Source organism: Phacochoerus africanus, chromosome X (assembly GCF_016906955.1).
Source record: "Phacochoerus africanus isolate WHEZ1 chromosome X, ROS_Pafr_v1, whole genome shotgun sequence".
Taxonomy (NCBI): domain Eukaryota; kingdom Metazoa; phylum Chordata; class Mammalia; order Artiodactyla; family Suidae; genus Phacochoerus; species Phacochoerus africanus.
The window spans coordinates 30,101,328-30,123,585 of record NC_062560.1 but is presented as its reverse complement, the minus strand read 5'-3'; the positions used below and the strand labels follow the sequence as shown (position 1 = coordinate 30,123,585).

Genomic DNA, 22,258 nt, shown 5'->3' with positions numbered 1-22,258 from the left:
TATCTGAGACTTAGTCACATATTTGATAACACAAGAACCAATAATCTTGTAAAATAGGCATAATACAACTAATACAGCTAGTGACATTAATAAAGTCATAAGTATTTAAGCTAAGAACTTCAGTTAGGTATAACCCAGTATCTCCCCAGGTCATTTGACCCAGTCTGTTCTGTGCTAGTTACTATCTTTAAGGGAAATGATGTATTGGCTTTGTGCATACTGTTCACCAAAGATGTCAGCACATGCAAGGTAAGTGACCTCTTAACAAGATTGAGAAGGAAATGTTATCTTCTAAGGAGTTCCATGCCTGGCACCAGAAGGAGGAAAATTGATTCACTATGGTTGAGCAAGTATTTCTGCCATGGGGATGTCTAGTTAATGCATATTGCAGATGCACAATGAACACTAGAGGAGAGAGAAATGGGCAGAGAAAAATTTTATGTTTACATTTTTCTTGACTTGCCTTAAAATGTGAATTTTATTTCATCACCAGATTCCAATAATATTTTATTCATGGGCATACATTTGAATTTTATGTAATTTCATGTAATTTTCATGTACCATGTGTCTTTTTATTTTTTGTCAATTATGTAAAATGTATAAAACATTCTTAGCTCTCAAAATGTGCAAAAATAGGTAGTAACTGGATTTGAGCCATGACCTGTAGTTTGCTACCCCCGCCCTGGACACTTGTTGAAATGAGCTTAGAGCAACAATTCTGGCAGAAAACAAAATTGTTTTGGCCCTGACTTCTGCCCAGATGTTTTATTTTTTGTTTTCCAAAGAAATCAGATTTTCTTATCTTCTTCCAGTTCCTTTCTGGCTAGCATGAAAAGATCCACCTTCCTTCAAGTTTCATTCTCTTTCAAGCTTCAACTTACCATACATATGCCAGTGACACTCCACCCATTTTTGTGCTCAAAACCAATAAACACCCTCTCTAAGCATCAACATTTCCAGGAGTAGCTATTCTGTATCATACTATCATGTTATTTATCAGTAGATTAAAACTCCCTGGGCCATTGATTTTCTTCAATGCTAGGCATGTTTCATTTCATGGTTAATGCAATATGCATTTACTTCATGTGATATATAATAATAATGTATCAATTTGCAACACTACAGACTACTAGGCGGAAAAAAATATAAATATGAGTTATGCAAATTATATCATTTGTTACCAAAATACTTTTTAATCTTGATATTTTTAAGCATCATAATAACAATTTCATTCAAAAGAGAGAAAAGAAGTAAGACTGCTTTTCAATGTGCTGATTTTCTTTCTTTAAAGGAATGAATTTTGGAAGAAAACAAACTTTCTAGCCAGAAAATGGTGAGATGGAAAAACAGCAATCCACTGTCATGTCAGTAAAACTGTCAAATTTTTTTTATGTATTTGAACATTCCTGGATTAATTATTTTCTAAAATATTTAATTATGCTTTTAAAAGAAATCACAAAGATGAATAAATCTTTTAGATGCATCAATACTGAAGCAAAGGTTGCAACATGGCTTGTAGCACTGTCCAAAATAACTTTGTGCTGTGATGGCTCTGATCTCTATTGGCGCTATCCAAAACATTACAGATTTTGAGCATTAGAAGTGTGCCAAGTGCAGGTGAGAATGATTTATAAACTGTATTTAATTTTAAGTGATTTAAATTTAAAGTTAAAAAAACTTAGTTATATGTAATAGTTAAATTGTTTTTTAATAAAACTTCTAAAATTGAGGATATATGATTATGCAGTGTATCCCCCCCTTTTATCTGAAGTCCATATTCTGGAATATAGTGATTTATATAAAATTAACAAAAGAGAAGACTTTTATCTTTTTAAATTCTGTTATTAAAATAGCTAATTTTAACTGACACTTCAAAGACTATCTTAATAAATATTAAGCTGTTATAATTTGTTATGATTCTTCTCCCTTGGGTAAAATTACAGAGGTCCTGGCTTACTTTCCCATAAATTTTGGTCAAATGAAACAAATGAATAAAACAAATACAAATAAAAGGCAGCGTTTCCTAAGAACCCAAAGGACTTTTTTCTATATCATCCAGGCTGCTGCTAATGTCGTTTAAGCAAGTAAGAACAAAGACTGCTGATGAAAGAGTATGAAAATCAAGTAGCTCTTTCCTTGTTTTACAATGAGTATGAGCTGGGGGAGGGGGTGAAATAAAAATATGGGCTTAATTTTTAACAACACATTCTGTAGTGTATGTGTCATATAAAATTACATTTTAACTTCTTGTGAGTTTTATTGTCCTTAGGGTTTAAACAGTATGTGATCAAAATCACATTATGTAGTAAAGAGTGTGTGGGTAGGTGGATAGTTAGGGGGGTTTAAATCCCTATAAAGTCCATTTAGAAGATAAATGATAGCTATTGAAGTTTGAGCAAATCAATTTCACCAATTCACTTTACTTGTCTAATGCCTCTGGGAGCCATTATAGGGCTTGTTACCTAACTTTAGGGGAGGTTCGAATGAGGGTGAACAGTCAAAAAATATTTTCCATGAGCTATGTGTATTATTAAGGATTATTTTACCATGCAGTTAGTTGCTTATACTGCAAACTAAGAAATTAATGAACAAGAATACTAAGGTTTATTTAAAAGTCAATATGGGTTTAGTGTGGTAATAAGGGCAGAGCTCTCCAAGGACCGCAAACCTATTTATTGTACATCAAATTTTACTGACTTTGAAATATCCCTAGAAATGTTCATTTACCTCATCATGTATTATGCATTTCAGATCTTCAGCAACAATAACAAAATTCAGGTGTGGTAATAAAGTGGTTATGCAATGAAACTAGCATATACTGTGATTTGATACGAGAGACCTCACTAATACTTTCATTTAAAACTAGAAAAATTATAGGAAATATAGATCTTTAAACATTGTAAGTAATAGCTAATACTTTAAAAAGAAAATACACTTACTTTTAAAGAAAAATCCTAGGAGTTATGCCATTGAGGGGTGACTGTCCTAAAAACAAATTTTAATTTGTCACTTCAAAATTGTATATGGATTTATAATTTTTAAATGTCTCGTGGCATACAACCATAATGTATTTTCAGTTTTATCCTCATTATTATTTTATTAAATTTCCAGAGGGAAAGAAGATAAATGATCACCTCATGAGGGATATTTTACAATGATACCTCTTGTAAAATAATAATAATACTTGAGTCTTGTGCCTAAGAATATCTTTCCTAAATTTTGGTTCTCTAGTAGCTTTAATTTATCAAGACTGAAAAATATGCAGGTTGAAATGAGGCCTCCAAATATTTTATACCAAATGTATTTTACTCCAAGGAAGATAATATTCTACATGAATCATTTAATTGGTATTATTAAGTTTTGGACTTTTTAAAATTTGGTTAGCAAGAGAGTATTTGTTTAAGATGTAGAGTGCACTGTTATTTAGCTTTTGCCAAGGTGGATAAGTGTTGGCAGTGATGGTTTATACTTAGCCATACAATGGGCAACTTGATCCAACTAAAAAGGCAATAGATATTTGGGTAGAAATAGGGTGATGGCCTGAACAGAAATAATTACTAGGTAAACAGTCATTGAATTAATTGAATGGTCCTGCCAATGCTATAATTAATGTAAATCTAGTCTTGTCTTTAGGTCCAGAATCCATGACATCAACATAGCTAACAAGAGAATATGTTAAGAATTGTGTCTTCTACATGTGTTCCTTAGTCCTCTTGACTTAGCACATTCTACCCTTTCATACTCCTGTGTCCCTCGGGCAGACCTCTTCTTGATGTTCTCATGAGCTTGGACATTCACACAGAGATTAAAACAAGAAGCAGAGTTAGAAATGCGATATATGTGAGAACATCACTACTTTGAAAAGAGCTCTGCTTTTATTTCTCAGCTTTACCTTCTGTCTTTTGTATTCTGTTAGCAAATGATTAATTGGTTTGTGTGATTATTCCCTTAGCAAATGTTATACCAAGCAAGAGAAGGTAGTAAGGGTATACAGAAATATAAATTCAGTTGTGGCTATGTGTGTTTTCATGCTTTGGGGGACGGATGAGGGAGAAAGTCAGAGGAGTTCCCACTGTAGCACAGTTGGTTAACAATCCGGTATTGCTGCAGCTGTGGCGTAGGTCTAAACTGTGGCTCAGATTCAATCCCTGACCTGGGAACTTCCATATGCCATGGGGGAGGCTAAAAAAAGAAAAAAGAGAGAGAAAGATACACGTTGAAAGAGAATAGTAAAGAAAAAAGCATTAACTGACAGGGTCTGATGCAGCAGCACAGGTAGTATATGCTATAGAATTTATTAGAAACAATAATTATTTCCATTTAAAGGGATCAAGCAATCTTCTTTGAAGAGATGGTGTTTGTATTACCCAAAGCATGAAGGATGGAGAAGGGCTTTATATGTATAAGTTAGGAAAAGAGATAGTTTATTGATGTAAAAGAAGACATTTTAATGGCTGAATAAACAACGACAGGGGAACAGAAGGAAGAAAAGTCGAGGGGCAGAACAAGAAAAATGGAGTTTTGTAATGAGAAAGATGTGAAGAATGGTAGATAAGGTCAGATTGCTAAGGGCTAGTTTTTCAAAAGGCAGGCTAAAGAATTTGGAGAAAATTGGGAATCAGTTGTAAGATTTAAGCAAGAAAATAAAACCAGTGGCACTTTGAGAAGTTGAATTTAGTAGTTGCAAAGGCAATATTTTCAAAATAAAAATTATGAATAAATTGTGGTAAGATCCAATCATTAACCAAAGGAATTAATCTAAGAAATGCTAAGAAAGGAGTTCCTGTTGTGGCTCAGCAAAAACAAATCTGACTAGCATCCCTGAGGACACAGCTTCTATCCCTAGCCTTGCTCAGTGGGTTAAGGATCTGGCATTGCCATGAGCCATGAGCTGTGGTATAGGTTGCAGATGTGGTTCAGATCTGGCGTGGCTGTGGCTGTGGTGTAGGCCAGTGGCTATAGCTCCAATTTGACCCCTAGCCTGGGAACCTCCATATGCCGCGGGAGCGGCCCAAAGAAATAGCAAAAAGACAAAAAAAAAAAAAGATAAATTCTTAGAAGTAGAATTTCTGGTCCAAGTTTAAGAATATGTTTATATTTGTATATGTACTACAAAAACTCTACCGCATTCACTCCCATCTCCAACCCTCAGAGATATTCCAATATATTAATCAGCATTGTATGAGAGGGCCCAATTCCCTGAACTATTGTTATTATATGATATAAAACCATATTGTAATACAAGATAAAATTTTTAAAATCTTTACCAAATCAGTAGGTGCAATTGATTTGCACCTCACTGAGTTTCGTTTCTATAGTTCCTAGTGAAGTAAAACAGTTTAATAGACTTACAAATCAGTTACAGATTCTCTTACATGAAATGTCTCTTTCTGATCCTTGTTTACTTCTCTTCCATAGAGTATTGGCCTTTTTCCTACTGTTTGTTCTATGACAGTGGTTTTATCTTAAGAGTGTCTGTGAAATTATATAGGATGGATTATTTTTGGTTTTGATTTTTCTTTTGCTTATTTGACATTTTTTAATATTTTAATTGTTATTCCCCAATACAATTTTTTTCCTACTGTACAGCATGGTGACCCAGTCACACATACATGTATACATTTTTTTCTCACATTACATCACATTATCATGTAAGTGACCAGACATAGTTCTCAGTGCTACACAGCAGGATCTCATTACTAATCCATTCCAAAAGCAAGAGTTTGCATGTATTAACCCCAAGCACCCAATCCATCCCACTCCCTCCCCCTCTCCCTTGGCAACCACAAGTCTATTCTCCAAGTGCATGAATTTCTTTTCTGTAGAAAGGTTCATTTGTGCCGTATATTAGATTTCAGATATAAGTGATATTATATGGTATTTGTCTTTCTCTTTCTGACTTACTTCACTCAGGATGAGAGTCTCTAGTTCCATCCATGTTGCTGCAAATGGCATTAGTTTGTTCTTTTATATGGCTGAGTAGTATTCCATTGTGTATATATACCACTTCTTCCTAATCCAATCATCTATTGATGGACATTTGGGTTGCTTCCATGTATGAACATGCAGGTGCGTGTGTCTTTTTCAAGGAAAGTTTTGTCTGGATATTTCCCCAAGAGTGGGATTGATGGATCATATGGTAGTTCTATGTTTAGTTCTCTAAAGTCCCTCCATACTTTTCTCCATAGTGGTTGTACCAGCTTACATCCCCACCAACAGTGCAGGAGGGTTCCCTTTTCTCCCCACACCCTCCAGCATTTGTTATTTGTGGACTTATTAATGATGGCCATTCTGACTGGTGTACAGTGGTATCTTATGGTAGTTCTGATTTTTTATGTTAGAATATTTTATATTGTTGTGAAGTTGATCCCTTTATGGTTTTTAAATAAAAATTATAGCTTTTATGTCAAAATTAAAAGAATGTTTACCCATATTTTGTATTAATTTTATGGTTTTATTTTTTCCACCAAAAATTTAATTCACCTCATATTTAATTTGAATTTGTATGAGATAAGAATTTTTAAATTGAGTTAAAATTCAATCAAGCATCATCTGTATTTTTAAGTATAAAAGGTTCACAATTCAGCATTGATTGTTAAATTATTTGGAAATAATGCTAATTTTTCACACGAATTCCTACTTATATGAATTCGCAATTTTCTACTATTATTTTTAATCATTATATCAACTTTTAGTTTATCTATGTATCTATTTCAAAATGAATGACAAAGCTACCAAAATAATAAATATTGGAAATTTCGATTGGTTCTTTCAGTTGGTTCCTTCCAATAGAGGAACAAGGTATATTCCTCTATAGGTTTTTCTTACTCTTTCAGTATTGTTTATAGTTTTTAGGGTAGAAGTCTTGCTTTTTGTATGAATTATCAAATTGCTCCCTACAAATAGAATTTATGTTTTAACAAACATCATATGAGTGCTTACTTTCCAGAACTTTGACCTTCTACAGAAGGCAATATCATAGGCAAAGGATGGGATATCATTGCTGTTTTAACTTGCATTTCATTGATTACTGAGTGGTTGGACTTATCTCTTATTTACTGGTTGTTTGTATTATTTGTCAAATTCTGTTTGTATTCTTTTTTCCAGTAGATTTTCTATCTCTTTACATTCTCCGAAAGATCTTTTTATATGTAAGAAAACTATCCTTTGTCTGACAGATGCTACAAATATTCCCAGTTATTTGTTTTTAATTCTGCTAATTGGCCTTAATTTCTGGATGAACAATATAAATATTATATGTAATAGTTTAATCACATTCCTTTCACTTATAACGGGCTTTCCCGCACCAATATTTTATTCTGATTGTATTATTATTGATGTTTTGAACTTAACACTTTAATTTCTCTAGAATATTTTTGGTGTAAGATATGAAGTCAATATTTAATATGTATTTCTTTATAAAGCAGGAACCTATTTTATGTTAATATTAAAACTTTTATACATTTGAAATTAAAATTCAAAATTAAAAGGAAGCTAATCTAGTGTGGAATTAAGTCAAGATTGAGTTAGATACTAAATTAACACATAAAGGAACTGAATATGTTTGTTTACTTTCACCAAAGGGGGCATGTTATATGAGGAGTATGGTTTTATAAAGCTTACAAACATTATTAGGAAAAATGACACATTTTACTAGTAAAATGTTTCTGTCTATATTTTGATAAAAATATGAGGTAGAAAATATAATAATGAATTACTTTAAAACACAAAGAAACTGTCTAAAAACTTACTCTTATTTTCATCAAAACTATTCTCATGTGTTACTTTTTTCCATGAACTATGTAGAAGAGGCCATCAGTTACTGAAGACTGTTTTGAAAGGTGAAGAGGGAGTACAAAAATTATGTGCTGAAAGTTCTCAAATTCCACTCTATCATTAACTAAGTGATCTTGTCCTAGGAAACCAATCAAAAGATTTTTGACTAATGGCTTGAGATATACTATATCCTATTGATAATAATTTGTTAATTAAATATGTAAAGTATAAATTCTCACCATTATGTTTATAAGAGAAAAGCTAGCAGTTTTCCTTTCTAAATTATTTATTTGCAAAGATGATATATTTTTCAAAAATTAAAAAATATAGTGAAAAAAAAAACCACCCTATCCATATCTGCCCTCCCATCACCAAGCATTGATTTTAGTTTCAGAAATAAATCTATGAGATGAACTCCTAGAAGTAAAAGTTCTGGGTCAATGGTTACATACACTTAATAGATACTGCCAAATTGCCTTCCAGAAGGGGTACACCAATATGTATATCCACTGGCTATGTATAAGAGTATGAATTTTTTCACAGCCATGGCAGCATAATGTGTTTTTAGACTTGGATTTTTTTTTTTTTTGTCAGTGCAATAGCTAAAAGTTTTAGATCCCTCATCATGGCCAAAGCCTAACCTCTTTTTATATGTTTAAAATCTATTGGTGTTTTCTTTGTGTGTGTGCGTATGTGTGAACTGTCTTAACTTTTGTGCTATTTTCTTTTTGGTTGTTGGCCTTTTTCTTGTTAATTTGTAGAAACTTTCTTATGGGTTAGGAAAATTGATACCTTATCTACATATGTGTCACCAATATTTCTTTTCATAGTTTATCATTTGCCCTTTAACTTTGCTTTTAGTTTTCTTTGCCATGCATGAGTTTCTGATTTTTATATAGTCCAATTTACTAGTATTTTTTGTTTTTAATTAAAGCTGTTTAACTCGAGAATAAAATTACATTTTTGATATATTTAACTATCTTAAAATTAAGATCTTTATTTTTCAAAAGACATCTAACAGTAAAAAGACCAGTTACAAACTTGGAAATATTTACAACTTGCAAAATGATGAAGGATTAGTTTTTAGAATGGTAAATAACTCATACAAATCAATAACTATCAATGGAACATAAAAGTGGGCAAGACACATGCACAAGTATAAAATTGCATTTTTCATGTTGTTGACTACTCTGGACATGTATTGCATCTTACCTTGAAAAAAAAAAGAAATTAATCTTAAGTTTGGACATTGTTTGTCTTTCATTCAACAGATGTTTACTAAAGGCCTATCATGTAGGAACCTAGTCCATCCAGAAATTAAATGTAAATAACAAATTAAATAGTGTAAAGTAAAAGCTGTGATGGTGGGAAGCACAAGGTCTGGGAGGATGTATTTTATGTAGGTATCATAACTGAGAGCTTTGTGCCCCACAATATCATTATAAGCGACCATTTAATTACTCCAGATATTAGTCAAATCTCACACATTGCACTCTTTTCTGCCAGGGGTTGTTCTGTCTCTATAACCAGGAAAGGGGGAGTTGGGATAATGAGAAGGAAACCAACAATCTTAGTTAAAAGTTATACAGATTTCTGTGCTTATGTATGAAGTCAAAATGAAACATAAACTATTTTGTGATAAGATATAAAAATGAGCTCACAGCTCGATTTTAGAGATTTTAAGAATATATGATGGCTATTAATTCCAGTAGCTTCAGAATCTAGAGGCTCTTAGATGCTGTAAGTTGAAGCTATAAAAATACTTTTTATATTTCCTTGTGAGTGGAAAATGATCCAATAAAAATAAACTGTTTAGTTACTTCCTTATAAATGGTGGAAAAGATAGGTTGAGGGAGTTACTAGGTTAAATATTATATGTATGGGATTACATTTGTGATATTAGCTATTACACGTTCACATGCACATATATATATAAATGTAGTTCAGTACTGTAGATGTCCTTATAGGTTAGAATTCATGAAATACAAATAGGCCTTCATTAATATTATATTTACTTGGCTTTATAGCAGGATACAAGGCAGACAAGGCAGACACAGAATCATGATTCATTATTCATGGGCAAGCATTCCACACTACCCACACACATTGCTTCTTTTGACGCCTCATCCACACAGGGAAAATCTGCCAGGGATGAAAACCAGAGTTTGTGCAGATCACTTTAAATAGAAGCCACAGCCTCTATTTCCCCTCTATCTTTCACTCCATTTTTTTTTTGTCACGTAGACCCAAGATCCCTATCTCAACTTACAGCTTCTCCAACACAGACATAGTTGCATTCAACAAACAAAAACCAGACCCAACATTTCCCATTCATCTTACTGCTCCAAGGAAACATTTTTGTGGGAGCTTAAGATTAGTCCCAGGCCGACCAGCATCAGCCTGGGCTAGGCGTTAACCCTTTACTCAACATTTGCATGCATTTTACAGAATTTTTTATGTAAAGGTACTTAGGATATATTTTGAAATAATGTTGTCTACATATAATAAGAGCTTATATAAAATTCTTTCCCCTATAAATTAATTAATTGGTTATTTTACCCATTAATGTGTCTCTTTTTCACCCCAAAATTCTTGGGTCTATTTAAGGAATGTAATGCTCCCTAGTTCACTCTTTTAAAAGCTTCTAAATTTATTGTTCCAAAGTTTGGGATATTGTTTAGATTATGTACTAATATATTATTGTGCTTATCTAGTTTAAATGTTTCTATTATTACACATAATATAATGATAATATATAATAGATGTATATTGTAACATTTGTGTTCTAATTATAATGTAATTTTAAGTTTATATTATTACGGTATGATTAATAATATCTAAAGAGTTGTCATTGCAAGGCCACACTCTATTTCTGTGTAGTTGTTTTAGCCCTTGCTAATCTAAAGAAAAAGCCTTTAGTCTTGCTTACCCTGTCTCTCCTTACACTTGAGCTTGAGCAATAATCACTAACTTTTAGTTATTTTATTATCATTCACTGTCATGCAGAGTATTTCTCTAAGCTCTTTACATGATTACTTTATTTAATCCTCACCATGACCTTATGAAGAAGGTACTATCATTGTCCCCATTCTATAGAGAAGGAATTGGGAGTTAAAGAAAACTTGGCTAGAGCACTGCAAAAGGGATGGAACCACGATTTGAAACCAAGCAGTACCACACTGTTTTGATTATTGTAGCTTGTAGCACTGTCTAAAGTCTGCCTTCTGCTTTTTTCTTTTCATCAGTATTTCCTTGGCAATTATGAGTCTTTCATGGTTGCCAAGAGGCAGGAGGAATGGAGGAGAGCAGGAGTAGGAGTTTGGAATTAGCAGAGGCAAACTATTATATATTTAGAATGAATAAACAAAAGGGTCCTACTGTATAGCACAGGGAACTATATCCAATATCGTGTGATAAACCATAATGGAAAACAATATGAAAAAGAATGTATATATATGTATAACTGAGTTACTTTGCTGTGCAGCAATAATTAATACAACATTTCAAATCAATTATACTTAAATAAATTATTCAAAAAAAACCCCACAAGACCAAGCTGCCTAACTCTATACCTAACAATGTTGAACAACATACTATACTGCTTCCCAAGTTATTAATGTTTTTCAACCTGGGATAAAATTATAAAAGGTTATAAAATTTGGATATTAGTATCTATATTATAGAGTTGTTGGGTGGATTAAAGACAATAATTATGAAATTTCCAAACACAGTACTTGCCACATAAAAAGCCCTTAATAAAAATAACTTATAATCATTCCATGATAGTTTCCTGTAATTCAAATGTTCTTTTTGCTTTTCATTCTAATCAGATGATTGGAATGTTTTACTCAATTGTACTTGAGCTCACAAATTACAGCTCACAAAAATGCTTACCTCACCAGTTTGCTTTGTACATAAAGGAATTCCCTCTTACAATTTTCCCTAGCATAAAAGAAAGTTAGAAGCAAGTATAAAGACACAGTATCTGGTATACAATACACAAGAAACCATTACATTTAGTGAATGAGTGGATAAGTAAAGAATATACTCCTTTACTTTTATCAGTTGGAATTGGGTGTGCATTTGTGTGGATGTGTGTTTTGAATTTCCAAGAAAGGTTTATCATCTTCAAAGGACAGAATTTTTAGAAAGGCTATTAACCAATATTTTGTAATACATGCATTAAATCCTAACATGTAACACATGTAAATAATAAATATCATGTTGTTAAAATACCAAATTCAGTAAGTTTCTATAACATTTCATAACAAACAACTTTTGAAAATATTTTTATTTAGATCATGAGAACCATTTATGTATTTTTCCTTCCAGGTTTCCAGAATTTTACCTGAGAAACAAGGAGAAATTGAGGCTCACCTAAAAGACCTTGGACAGCTTGAAGAACAATTAAATCATCTGCTTGTGTGGCTATCTCCTATTAAGAATCAGTTGGAAATTTACAACCAACCAAATCAAACAGGACCATTTGACATCAAGGTAGGAACTTTTTGTCCTAAATATTATTTTCCAAAAGAGTGGCAATATAACAATTAAATTTTTCATTTGTTATCATCATCATTGTCACCATCACAGTGTTGTTATAATGTTAATTATACTAATTATTATTGTGACTTGACTAACATTTTTCTCTTTTTCTTCTGGCATTTGCTAGCAAAAATGCTTCATTAAACTCATATGGCTAGAATGTCTTCATCATATTTATTAACTATGATCCATTTTCCTTTCCTGCTTTAATTGTACTTAACATGTTTGTAGACTCCCTATCTAAAATTGAAGGAGTTCCCATCATGGCTAGGTAACAAACCTAACTAGTATCCCTGAGGACGCAGGTTTGATCCCTGGTCCCACTCAGTGGATTAAGGATCCAGCGTTGCTGTGAACTATGGTGTAGGTCACACGTCTCAGATCCCGAGTTGCTTTGGCTGCGGTGTAGGCCAGCAGCTACAGCTCTGATCTTACCCCTAGCCTGGGAAGCTCCATATGCCACAGGTGCAGCCGTAAAAAGACATAAGGAAAAAAAAAAGACAAAATAGATAAATAAAAAATAAAATTGAGGTCATTTTGGAGACTGAAGGCCTACAAAATAAATATAGACTCTTTAGTAGACATTATAAAACCCTCTCAGACTGACTCCACTTTACCTTTCCATCTTCTTATTCTGCCAACAACTTTCTCTTGTGTTCTAGTCTAGACACAATAAATTATATGGTATCTTTATACACATCTGGTTTCATGTCGTGTCTGTATTCTTGATCTTCTCTCATCTTTAAATGAATGATTTTTATTTTTTATTTTTTTGGCATGATGAATTTTCTTCCATTCTTCAAGACTGGATTCAATGTCACTCCTTCTTCAAAACCTTCCTACATACCCCTAGTAGAATGAAAACCTCTTTTAGGATTACTTATAAATCTCTGTATCCCCCTCCTATAGCCTTTGTACACTGACTGATACTTAAATTTTAGAGACCTGAGTACCTCATCACACTGTTCTTTGACTGCAGTGGGCATCTTCTTACTTATCTCCCTTGTCCCACTCATTTCTGAACACCCCCATTCCAGGGCTCAGTGTGTGGTAGTTACTTGTTAGCATTTTTAAACCAATGAATAAAGATATTGATAAGGCACCCAGAATGGTAATGAGGTGCTATAAGTAAGCTTAGGGCTCCAGACAAACATGCCAATTGGATACTACCATCTCATCCTTTTAGTGTCCCTGTATACATTGATTATTCCTATATTTTCTCCCTTCCCAGGAGCCCACTTCAAGGATTTGTCCCAGTACGATTCCCTATTTTGCATCTCCTATAGGCCAGCAACATTTTTTAAGTAGCCAATTATATAAACCAACTCATTTGAGAACACAGCCTATTAATTAATGTAATGGTAACTTCAGACTAAACAAGTTAAATAATATCTCTGAGAAAAGTTTTCCTTTTAATTTGTTGACCTAAACCATTCAGTTTATTTGCCTAATGTTTTTATCTCCATGTGTTGAATTTTCACTAGGGGATAAAGATCAAAGTAAATGTGAGAATTTTTTAGAGAAGAGAAAATGAAATTTTAGAAAGGATGGACTTGAATGAAGAAAGGAGAGAAACATAGAGAGGTTTGCCACAACTAAAATGAATTATATTTGCAAAGACCACTCCACTACTTTTGCCTTACTACTTCTTGACATGTTTATATCTGCCGTCCTGATAGCTACCCCCAAGAGCAGATGGTATTGTATAAGTCACAAGTAGACATCATTTCACTAGTGTAAAACCCAGGCTGCTCAACCAGTGGCATGGTCTTGGGTTCAGTTTGCCAATTAAATTCAAGTCACAATAGGCTTTACCCAGAACAAATGTAATTAGCTTTAATAAAGTGTATGGGACAAGTAAAAACATAGCCAATACAGGAATGACACAGTGAAGGTCTTCACACCAAGTTGTGACTTTTGATGGACCAATCACTCTGCATTCAGGTCATGTGTGGTCACCGGGACAAAGCTGGGAGAGTGCAAAGAACTTCATTATTCAGAATGGCATCCTTTTATTTTTTTCCACCTAGCTAGCACATAGTGTCCTCAGGTATTTGACTAGCACCCATTCTCCAGTGCAAATGCAGCTCATCAGTAGTGATTTTTCATTACTCAATAAATAATCTCAGCAAAGGACAGTTTTTTGGTCCAATAAACAGTAACCTCAGTCAGATTCTCAATTGTCCTAGGTTGAGTATATTAAATATTTCTTTAGTGTTATTATTATTATTACTACTATTGGCTTTTTAGGGCTGCACCTGCGGCATATGGAGATTCCCAAGCTAGGGGTCCAGTCGGAGCTGCAGCTGCTGGCCTACACCACAGCTCACAGCAACACCAGATCCTTAACCCACTGAGCGAGACCAGGGATCGAACCCACAACCTTACGGTTCCTACTTGGATTCATTTCCACTGCACCAGGACGGGAACTCCTTAAATATTTCTTGATTCAGTGTTATAAGAGGAAAGGACATAAACTCTTTGTTCCCAACCAGAAACAGCTTTCCATAACTCAGGGATAAAAGCACATGCCTTTACTTTTAAATATAATCATCAGTTAAAATATTCTTCTTCATTAAAATAATGAAAAATATATTCAGTGGTATCTATCTCTCTACCTGGAATATATTTAAGAGAAAAGATGAAATCTTCTGATACAAGCAAATGTTGTTGACTCCCAAAGCAACTTTAGTCACAGTCTGTGCATCTCAAAGTTTCTCAAAAAAAAGACTTTCATTGTGCTTTGTTTGTCCATGGCCCATAGGCTCCTGCAATTTATAGTGAAAGCTACTCTCAGCTGTGTTAATCACTTTATCAAAACTGCAAGACACCACTCTGACTGCTGTATATAGTTTTAGAGAGTCATGATATTTGCCTCCTGCAGCTATGTCCAAATCACTGAGGGGAGATGCAGCTGCTTTTTCCCTGGCAGTAAAACTCCTTGGCTTCAGTCCTCTGTACATATTCTGAGTTTTTCATCTCTGGAGTGTAGATTTTAAAAATATTCCCTTAGCCTTTTCTTTTGCTTGTGTCTGTATCCAAGACAAAAAAAGATCATAAAATCATATATATGATGACTTGAAAAACTCTCCACAATTCTTAGACCCCTAGCTTGTAATCAGAAAGTAGTGACCTACATGAATAATTTACTTACTTACCTAGTTCTTTATCTCTCTTTTCTAGCTTCTATCTATATTCACTGTCTAATAAATGATTTATTAAGATTGCATGGAGATCTTCTACTATAAAATATGTGATTTTAATCCATACAGCCTGCTGTAGCCCTCTGCTTAAAGAGATTAAACTTTTTTTTTGGTTGAAGAAATATGGGAAAATGGACTTGGCTTCATTTCAAACTGCTGGAGACCAAAAAGTTTCTATACAACTCTGAGAACATGCCCATTTTTTTAACACAGAGAAAGAAATATCTTTTTTAAAAATTCTTAGGAATGAATTAATGCAAAAAAAAAATAGAGACACATGCAGCCTCCATTTCCCAAATTTAAAGAAAGGTTTCTTGTCTGACCATAGTGACCATAGCTACCCCTGAAAGAGAGGGCCTGGGGCTTTGCTATCTAGGTCATTTGTTTTCTCTAGTTAAACTCTGAGAAGCTGTTAGAAAAATATGTAATATCCTCTGTGAGCTTCGGTTTTGCCTGCTTGGCACTTCATGCTTATTGATGAAATGCAGCTAGCTGTGTAATGAAACCCAAATAAAAAAAAGCCTTAAGGGCTCTGTTCTAATACATTGTTTATGCTGGAGTGAAAATTGACTGCACATCACTTGGTTTGTGCGATTTACTCCCAAAATATTCCTATTCAGGAAATCCTGCAAATAGCAATATTCATCTTGAAAATCACCTCACAGAACCCTTAGCAAGCTGAGAAACATAATCAATGAGATCGTGATGTAGAGGGTGAAAATTAGGCATAATCACAGCCTTTTCCCATCCGTCAGACCACTAGAAGGCATGCCTTTGAATTTTGATTTTCAAATGTGCTCTCAATTTAGATGCAAAATATGTTGATTTTAGATTTCAGAAATGATAATTGAATGCTCAGAACCAGGGACCATTTAAAATTTCTATAAAGGGTCTTATGCTTTTAATCTTTAATGAATGCTTTCAATAATGACCTGGAGGTATACTATTTATCTGACATTAAACTGCTTAACTACTACTTTCCAAACTTTTTATTAAAATATGAGGGGTGGGCACATTAATTATTTTGTTGTCTTACTGACTAAATTGTGCTCATATTGATGACGGGGTGGGTTTTTTCCTCCCTTCAAGAATAACTTTCTGGGAGTTCCTGTCATGGCTCAGCAGAAACGAATCCGACTAGTATCCATGAGGATGTGGGTTAGATCCCTGGCCTCGCTCAGGTCAGGGATCCAGCATTGCCATGAGCTGTGGTATAGGTCACAGAAGCAGCTCGAATCTCACATTGCTATGGCTGTGGTGAAGGCCAGCAGCTGTAGCTCTAATCCTACCCCTATCCTGGGACATTCCACATACCATGGGTGCGGCCCTAAAAAGCAAAAAGCCAAAAAAAAAAGAAAGAAAAAAAAGAAAAAGAACTATCATGACATTGTGTTGTACCGGCTCTTTCTTAGTATATAAGATACCTAACTGTCTATAACGTCAAATCCAAACTGAAAACTACCAAAGGACGCAAAAATTGTAGTGATTGAATATTAAAGCATCTGAACATCGAAATCCTTCCCTGCATGTGTTCACATTGCTGTGAGTGTTGTTAAAGAAAAATTGCATGGGGCAACTTTATAAGCAACTAGGACTTTAAGACAGTAGCAATAGGGGAAAGAGATTGAACTCAACTCCACTGAAACAACAGGCAAGAAAGATTTTAAGCACTCGGATGAGCTAGTGGAGAAGTACTGGAGGACATTAGCAGGGAGCTTGTTGGTTCAAGCGATTAAGCCATCTGTGTTTGCTAATTGTCACTTACTGAAAGTAAAGTACTATCCTACCATAGAGACTAGGAGACAAGATACTATCATTCTGGATGTTTGCATTTCAAAAGGATGGCTCTCAGGTCTTTATAAAAAAGATATTCTTGGGTTGTAAAAATTTTACATCTCAGAAGGGCAGAGAAGAAATTTACCATAGAAAGTTTTCTAAAGTAAATGTGCTAAGAAAAGAATGTCAGTCCTATAATCAGAAAGAAACATCAAAAGTTTAACGAATCTAAAGGAGAATGTGATGGTCATCTTTTTTGGTCCCTTTTTTTTGTTCAAGGGAAACTAGGTTTTTAATTGAACAATTTAGGAAAGCTAGTCCATGTAGTTCATTTTAGAAGCTTTCTGTTGTTGAAAGACTAGATGAACTGACTCAGACTTGGATGTAAAGTGTATTTGCTGTATGATGTGAGAAATCAGGTATTTAATGAAGGAGATTTTCTATGCAAATAACAAAAAGAAAGATTAATTGTCAGAGCAGACAATGACCGAGTTTCTGAGGCTAGAGGGTAGCCACTAAGAAAATTCCTAGATGCTATATTGATAATGGAGTGAGGCTGGCAGTGGTCATTTGATGGATTTATTGGTTAGCATTTGGAAAGTTTTGGTGATGGCACAGACATCAGAGAGGTTTTAGTAAGATTGTCCTCAGTCATGGTTATTTCCTGAGGCAGAGCACAAAAGGCATGGGATTTCTGGTAAACTTCCTGAGTAGCCCACACAGCAGCAGCTCCAGGCATGAAGATTGTCCTTACATAATCTATAGTGCTGATGAGTCTTTTGAAGTATATATCAAGTTACTCAGCTTCAGCTTATAGGGCTTCTTTAGATCCTAGGGGGAAAAGTTTAGCTCCAATACAATCTAGACTCTCAGTAAAGGTCTGGACAGTCAGCTTTTAATTCTCAGTTATGCCAAGACAGGAGAATTGGGCAAAATTTGGAAACATTAGTTTGGATAGTTGTAACTAGATAATGAAGGAAATGAGAATAATTGAAAATCTGGTAATGCGTGACAAAATGTGTAAGATAGCATGGTTCAGTCCAATTCACAGGTATGTAACAAAATCATGGACTTTTTACAAAAAATGCCACATAGTTCAAAGGCAATGAACAGGACCAGAATCTATAATCCACAGAGTGTTCTATAGTTTTCTATAGAAATACAAAGTTTTTCCATGCAGTAACCTCCCATTTGATCAAAGGTACTCAAAGTAAGATTATTCTTGTTTACAAAATAAGGCTGGACTCTTTATTTACATAGATGCAACAGGAAGAGTAATTGACCACATCAGCCTTTTAGTCTGTTTTACTGAAATTTTTCATAAGGAATTTCAAACTTGACTTTTAAAAGCCCCATGAGATTAAGAAGCCATGCTAAGAACTTGACATCAGATTTTACCTGCAATGCCTATAGATTTGGGTAAACTCTTCTATTCTCAAAGTCTTTAAAATATCCTAAGGTTTCCTGGGCCTGCCAAGAAGTGATCTTCCTTATGCACCTGCAAGGCTGGACATCCTATTAGCCAGGTACCACACCAGTTTGCCCAAGAGAGTTTTGTAAGCATTGTATCCATAAATTCACCTGTGGTTTTCTAAAACTATTTGGTCATATCTGATTCTATGTACATCATTCTTAAATATGACATTCCAGTCAAAGCCTTGGTTATATAATCGGTTTTCTCAATTATGTCCTGTTACAAGAAGGACAGATTTGTACTGGACCTATGCGAATACATATATTGCCATAAAAATAAAAATGCTTGATAAGAGCCTTTGAATTCTAGAGCGATCAAACAGGAAGATGAAAGTTTCATTTATCTTCACATAAATATAATCTAATCAATTGCTGTGAGTTATATAAAACTTAAGGAAAAAGAAAAAGGGATTCCTTATGTTAAGAAAATAAAACATTAAAGCATCAACAATATTCCCCAAATAAGCTCTGATCAAGTCATCCTTCATCAGTTCTTGTTTTACTTGATCTTGGGTTAGCAGTTTCTATTAACTTCTCCAGAGAGTTCTGGAAATCCTGACTCAGTCCAATGGTATGGTCACAAAGTTGTTTACACAAAGCTATCAGAATCCTGTGCCCTAGAGTCCTGGTAAAGACCTTTCTAAGCATCTTGGAGACAGTCCCTTTTTCTTGAAGACAAGCGTTCTGGTTTAGTAACTGATAAGAAGCACTTCCAGGGAAGGCTCAAAATAAAACAACACATATCCATAGATTATAAAAGGCTTCAAATAATCATGGTCAAAGATATGATGAAAGTTCATTTGCAAAATAAGTTTTGTTATTTCTCTGGCACATACCATTTTAACATTATAACCAAAATTATGACTCATAACTTTATACCATCATTGTCTAATTTTAGGCAAATCAGCATCAGAATATATCATGGACAGCAAGGACATTAACAAATTTCTAGTAACTTCATATAATTACTGAAATACTTCTATTAATAACATTTGACCCATACAAATATAACCTAGAGAATCATCTCTTCTTATTTGATGATGTGTTTCATGTAACTCAACACACCACATAAACCTAATTATTTTTCATCTCTACCATTAGAAGGTGAGAGAACAAAACCCTTCGAGGTTTTCAAGGCATTTTGAGATGCACCTTTCATTTTGGATTTGATTTGTGGAAGGTAGAATATCAAAGGTTGTCAAAAATATGAAAAGATTTGAACACTTAGCAAAATAGGATTATGGGTCACTGAAACAATGCTTGACTACCTACTGAACCCAAGTGACAATAAAAGATTTCAAAAATAAACATGGGAGATAACATGATTGTAAATCACTTTGACTCTTGTGAAAGTCAGATGACTCAATCCTCTTAAATAATCAAGAACATAATAAAATCAACATAAAGCACAGGAAGTTATTCTCATAAGGCACAGAATCATTGTTGCCTAGGTGGATTACTCAGAAAATAAAGAAAAACCTTTTACAATGTCTTATGAAAAACAAGCCCATAATCCAGGAAAACTTTGTCATTTTAAGAAAGAGAAAATTCTATTTTTGCATTAGTATACTATTAATACTAAAAATCATTTTTCAAAAGCTTAAAAATAGCCAGATTTGGCCGCATAATGTAAAATTCCTTTTCCGCAAACTTATACCTTTCTATGTCTATTTAGATTTTGTCCTACACTTTTTCTCTTCTTCCTTCTGGAGCAACCAGTTGTTTTACCTTAAGACAACATTATTACCTTCTTGCTTAACAAAAACACATGCTATAGTGCTACATAACTGGTATATTTTACATACAAACTTGATTATCTTTGACATATTACTTCTAGAAATTTCATTTATATATATTTATTAATAATTTTTAACCCTTAGTCACTTTTATTTTACAGAGAAAACTAGGAAGCAGATAAATTTGAACTCTCACATACTAGCAATTTGTAGCAGACTAGCAAAGGTTATGAAAATAGAGGTTACCTGCTCGGTAGGACTAAAATTTCCTACCAGTAATTGTGGGAGACATTTAATATTTCCTTTGGACCTAATATGTAATCCTGTGGAGGCTGTGGACTAAAATTTGGGTGTGTGACTAAAATTATGCCAAAGGGCTCTCTTGGTGTCTCCAAAACCCATTTGAGCATATAAAGTGTACAGTTTGTTTCTAGGTAGACTTTTTAGCTTCAGGTGGTTACTTTTTGGGTTTCTAAGTCCCTTTAGGGTTTCCTGCCTCCTATGGGGGCAAGAAGCATAAAGCTCAAGTCACTATAGGGAGTTGAAGGGCTGGAATGGGAAGCAAAATGTTCGATAGGGGTAGACAGAGGAAAGGACAGCCCAAGGGAGCTGAAGGGAAGATTAAAGGTGGTAAAAGAATAGAATAACAGAGATGATAAGAAGGGAGAGGTCTTAGATGAGCCAATTTATGGAGATCTTAAGTTTCCCAAAGAAGCCAATTGAAATTCCAAATTACTTTTAGTAAAATCATGCCAGCAAGGAGAGAAGCAGAGAGCTCTGCAGCAGTAGTCTTCAGAGGGGAATCAGAAGACTGAGAATTTCCCATGGAGAAGGGGAATTCCCACAGTAGTGGCAACAGAGAAAGAAAACCTAAATAAGAGCTTTACATAGGAAGAACACACTTAAATACCGAAGAACTGAAGCTCAACCAAATGAGATCTCATTGAGAATTTTTCATGTTCTACACCACTAGCAGCTTTCAAACAAATAAGCTAGGATTCAAACAGAGGTTTGAGAATGCGTATGTATATACTCAGAATCCTAATAATCAAAATCTGCCCTTACAGAGCTTCCAAAGATTATCATATGCAGAATGGATTTTGAGTTGGACCCATTAATGGATCCCCAAATCAGGCAGTCAGGAGTGTGGATCTTTCACAAAATTAGCTTTTCAAAAGTTAATGTCATCTAGTTCACTGTTTGGAGTGAGATAATTTACATTCAAATAGTTATTCCAGAAAAATGTGTATTAGTTGAACTGAATAAGAGATCTGATTTCATTTATTTGCATTTTTTAAGGGTTAACGTTGGGAAGGTGAGGAGCGGGGAAGAGGACAGTCTAATAATCCTCTAATCCTCTTCCCTAGAAAAGAGTTTCAGTGTTTTCTCTTAGGTATGAAAATAATTCCATGGAATGTGTCTTGAAAATAATGGGTAAAATTTACTTTACAAAGAGACACAATATTCTCATTCACCATGCAGCTAGACAGAGGTTGAATGAAAATTTAAAATTCCCCTGAGTTTGGGTTGGTTCTCAGCAAGAGTAAAATTCTGGCTCTGATAAAACATTAAAGATTAAGTTTTTCAGTAACATATTTTAGTGAAATTAGGCACCGACTTTTCTCTTTGAACAATGGGCATTCAGAATTCTTACTTTTACATTCCACCCCCTCTACTCAACTTCAAAAACCATTGCCCAGTTGAAGCAGCATGATAATGGGGAGAGAAACAAAAGACCCAAGTTCAAAT

General features: G+C 34.1%; 1 protein-coding gene across 6 annotated transcripts in view; it reads left to right on the top strand.

Annotated features, from left to right (window-relative positions):
* Positions 1-22,258, top strand: part of DMD (dystrophin) — a 2,144,556-nt gene that overhangs the window by 1,362,515 nt on the left and 759,783 nt on the right. For all 6 annotated transcript variants that reach the window (XM_047764837.1, XM_047764839.1, XM_047764840.1 and 3 more), the window contains one exon: positions 12,109-12,273. In XM_047764837.1, coding sequence (XP_047620793.1) covers positions 12,109-12,273 — 165 coding nt within the window. The remainder of the gene's footprint in view (positions 1-12,108; positions 12,274-22,258) is intronic.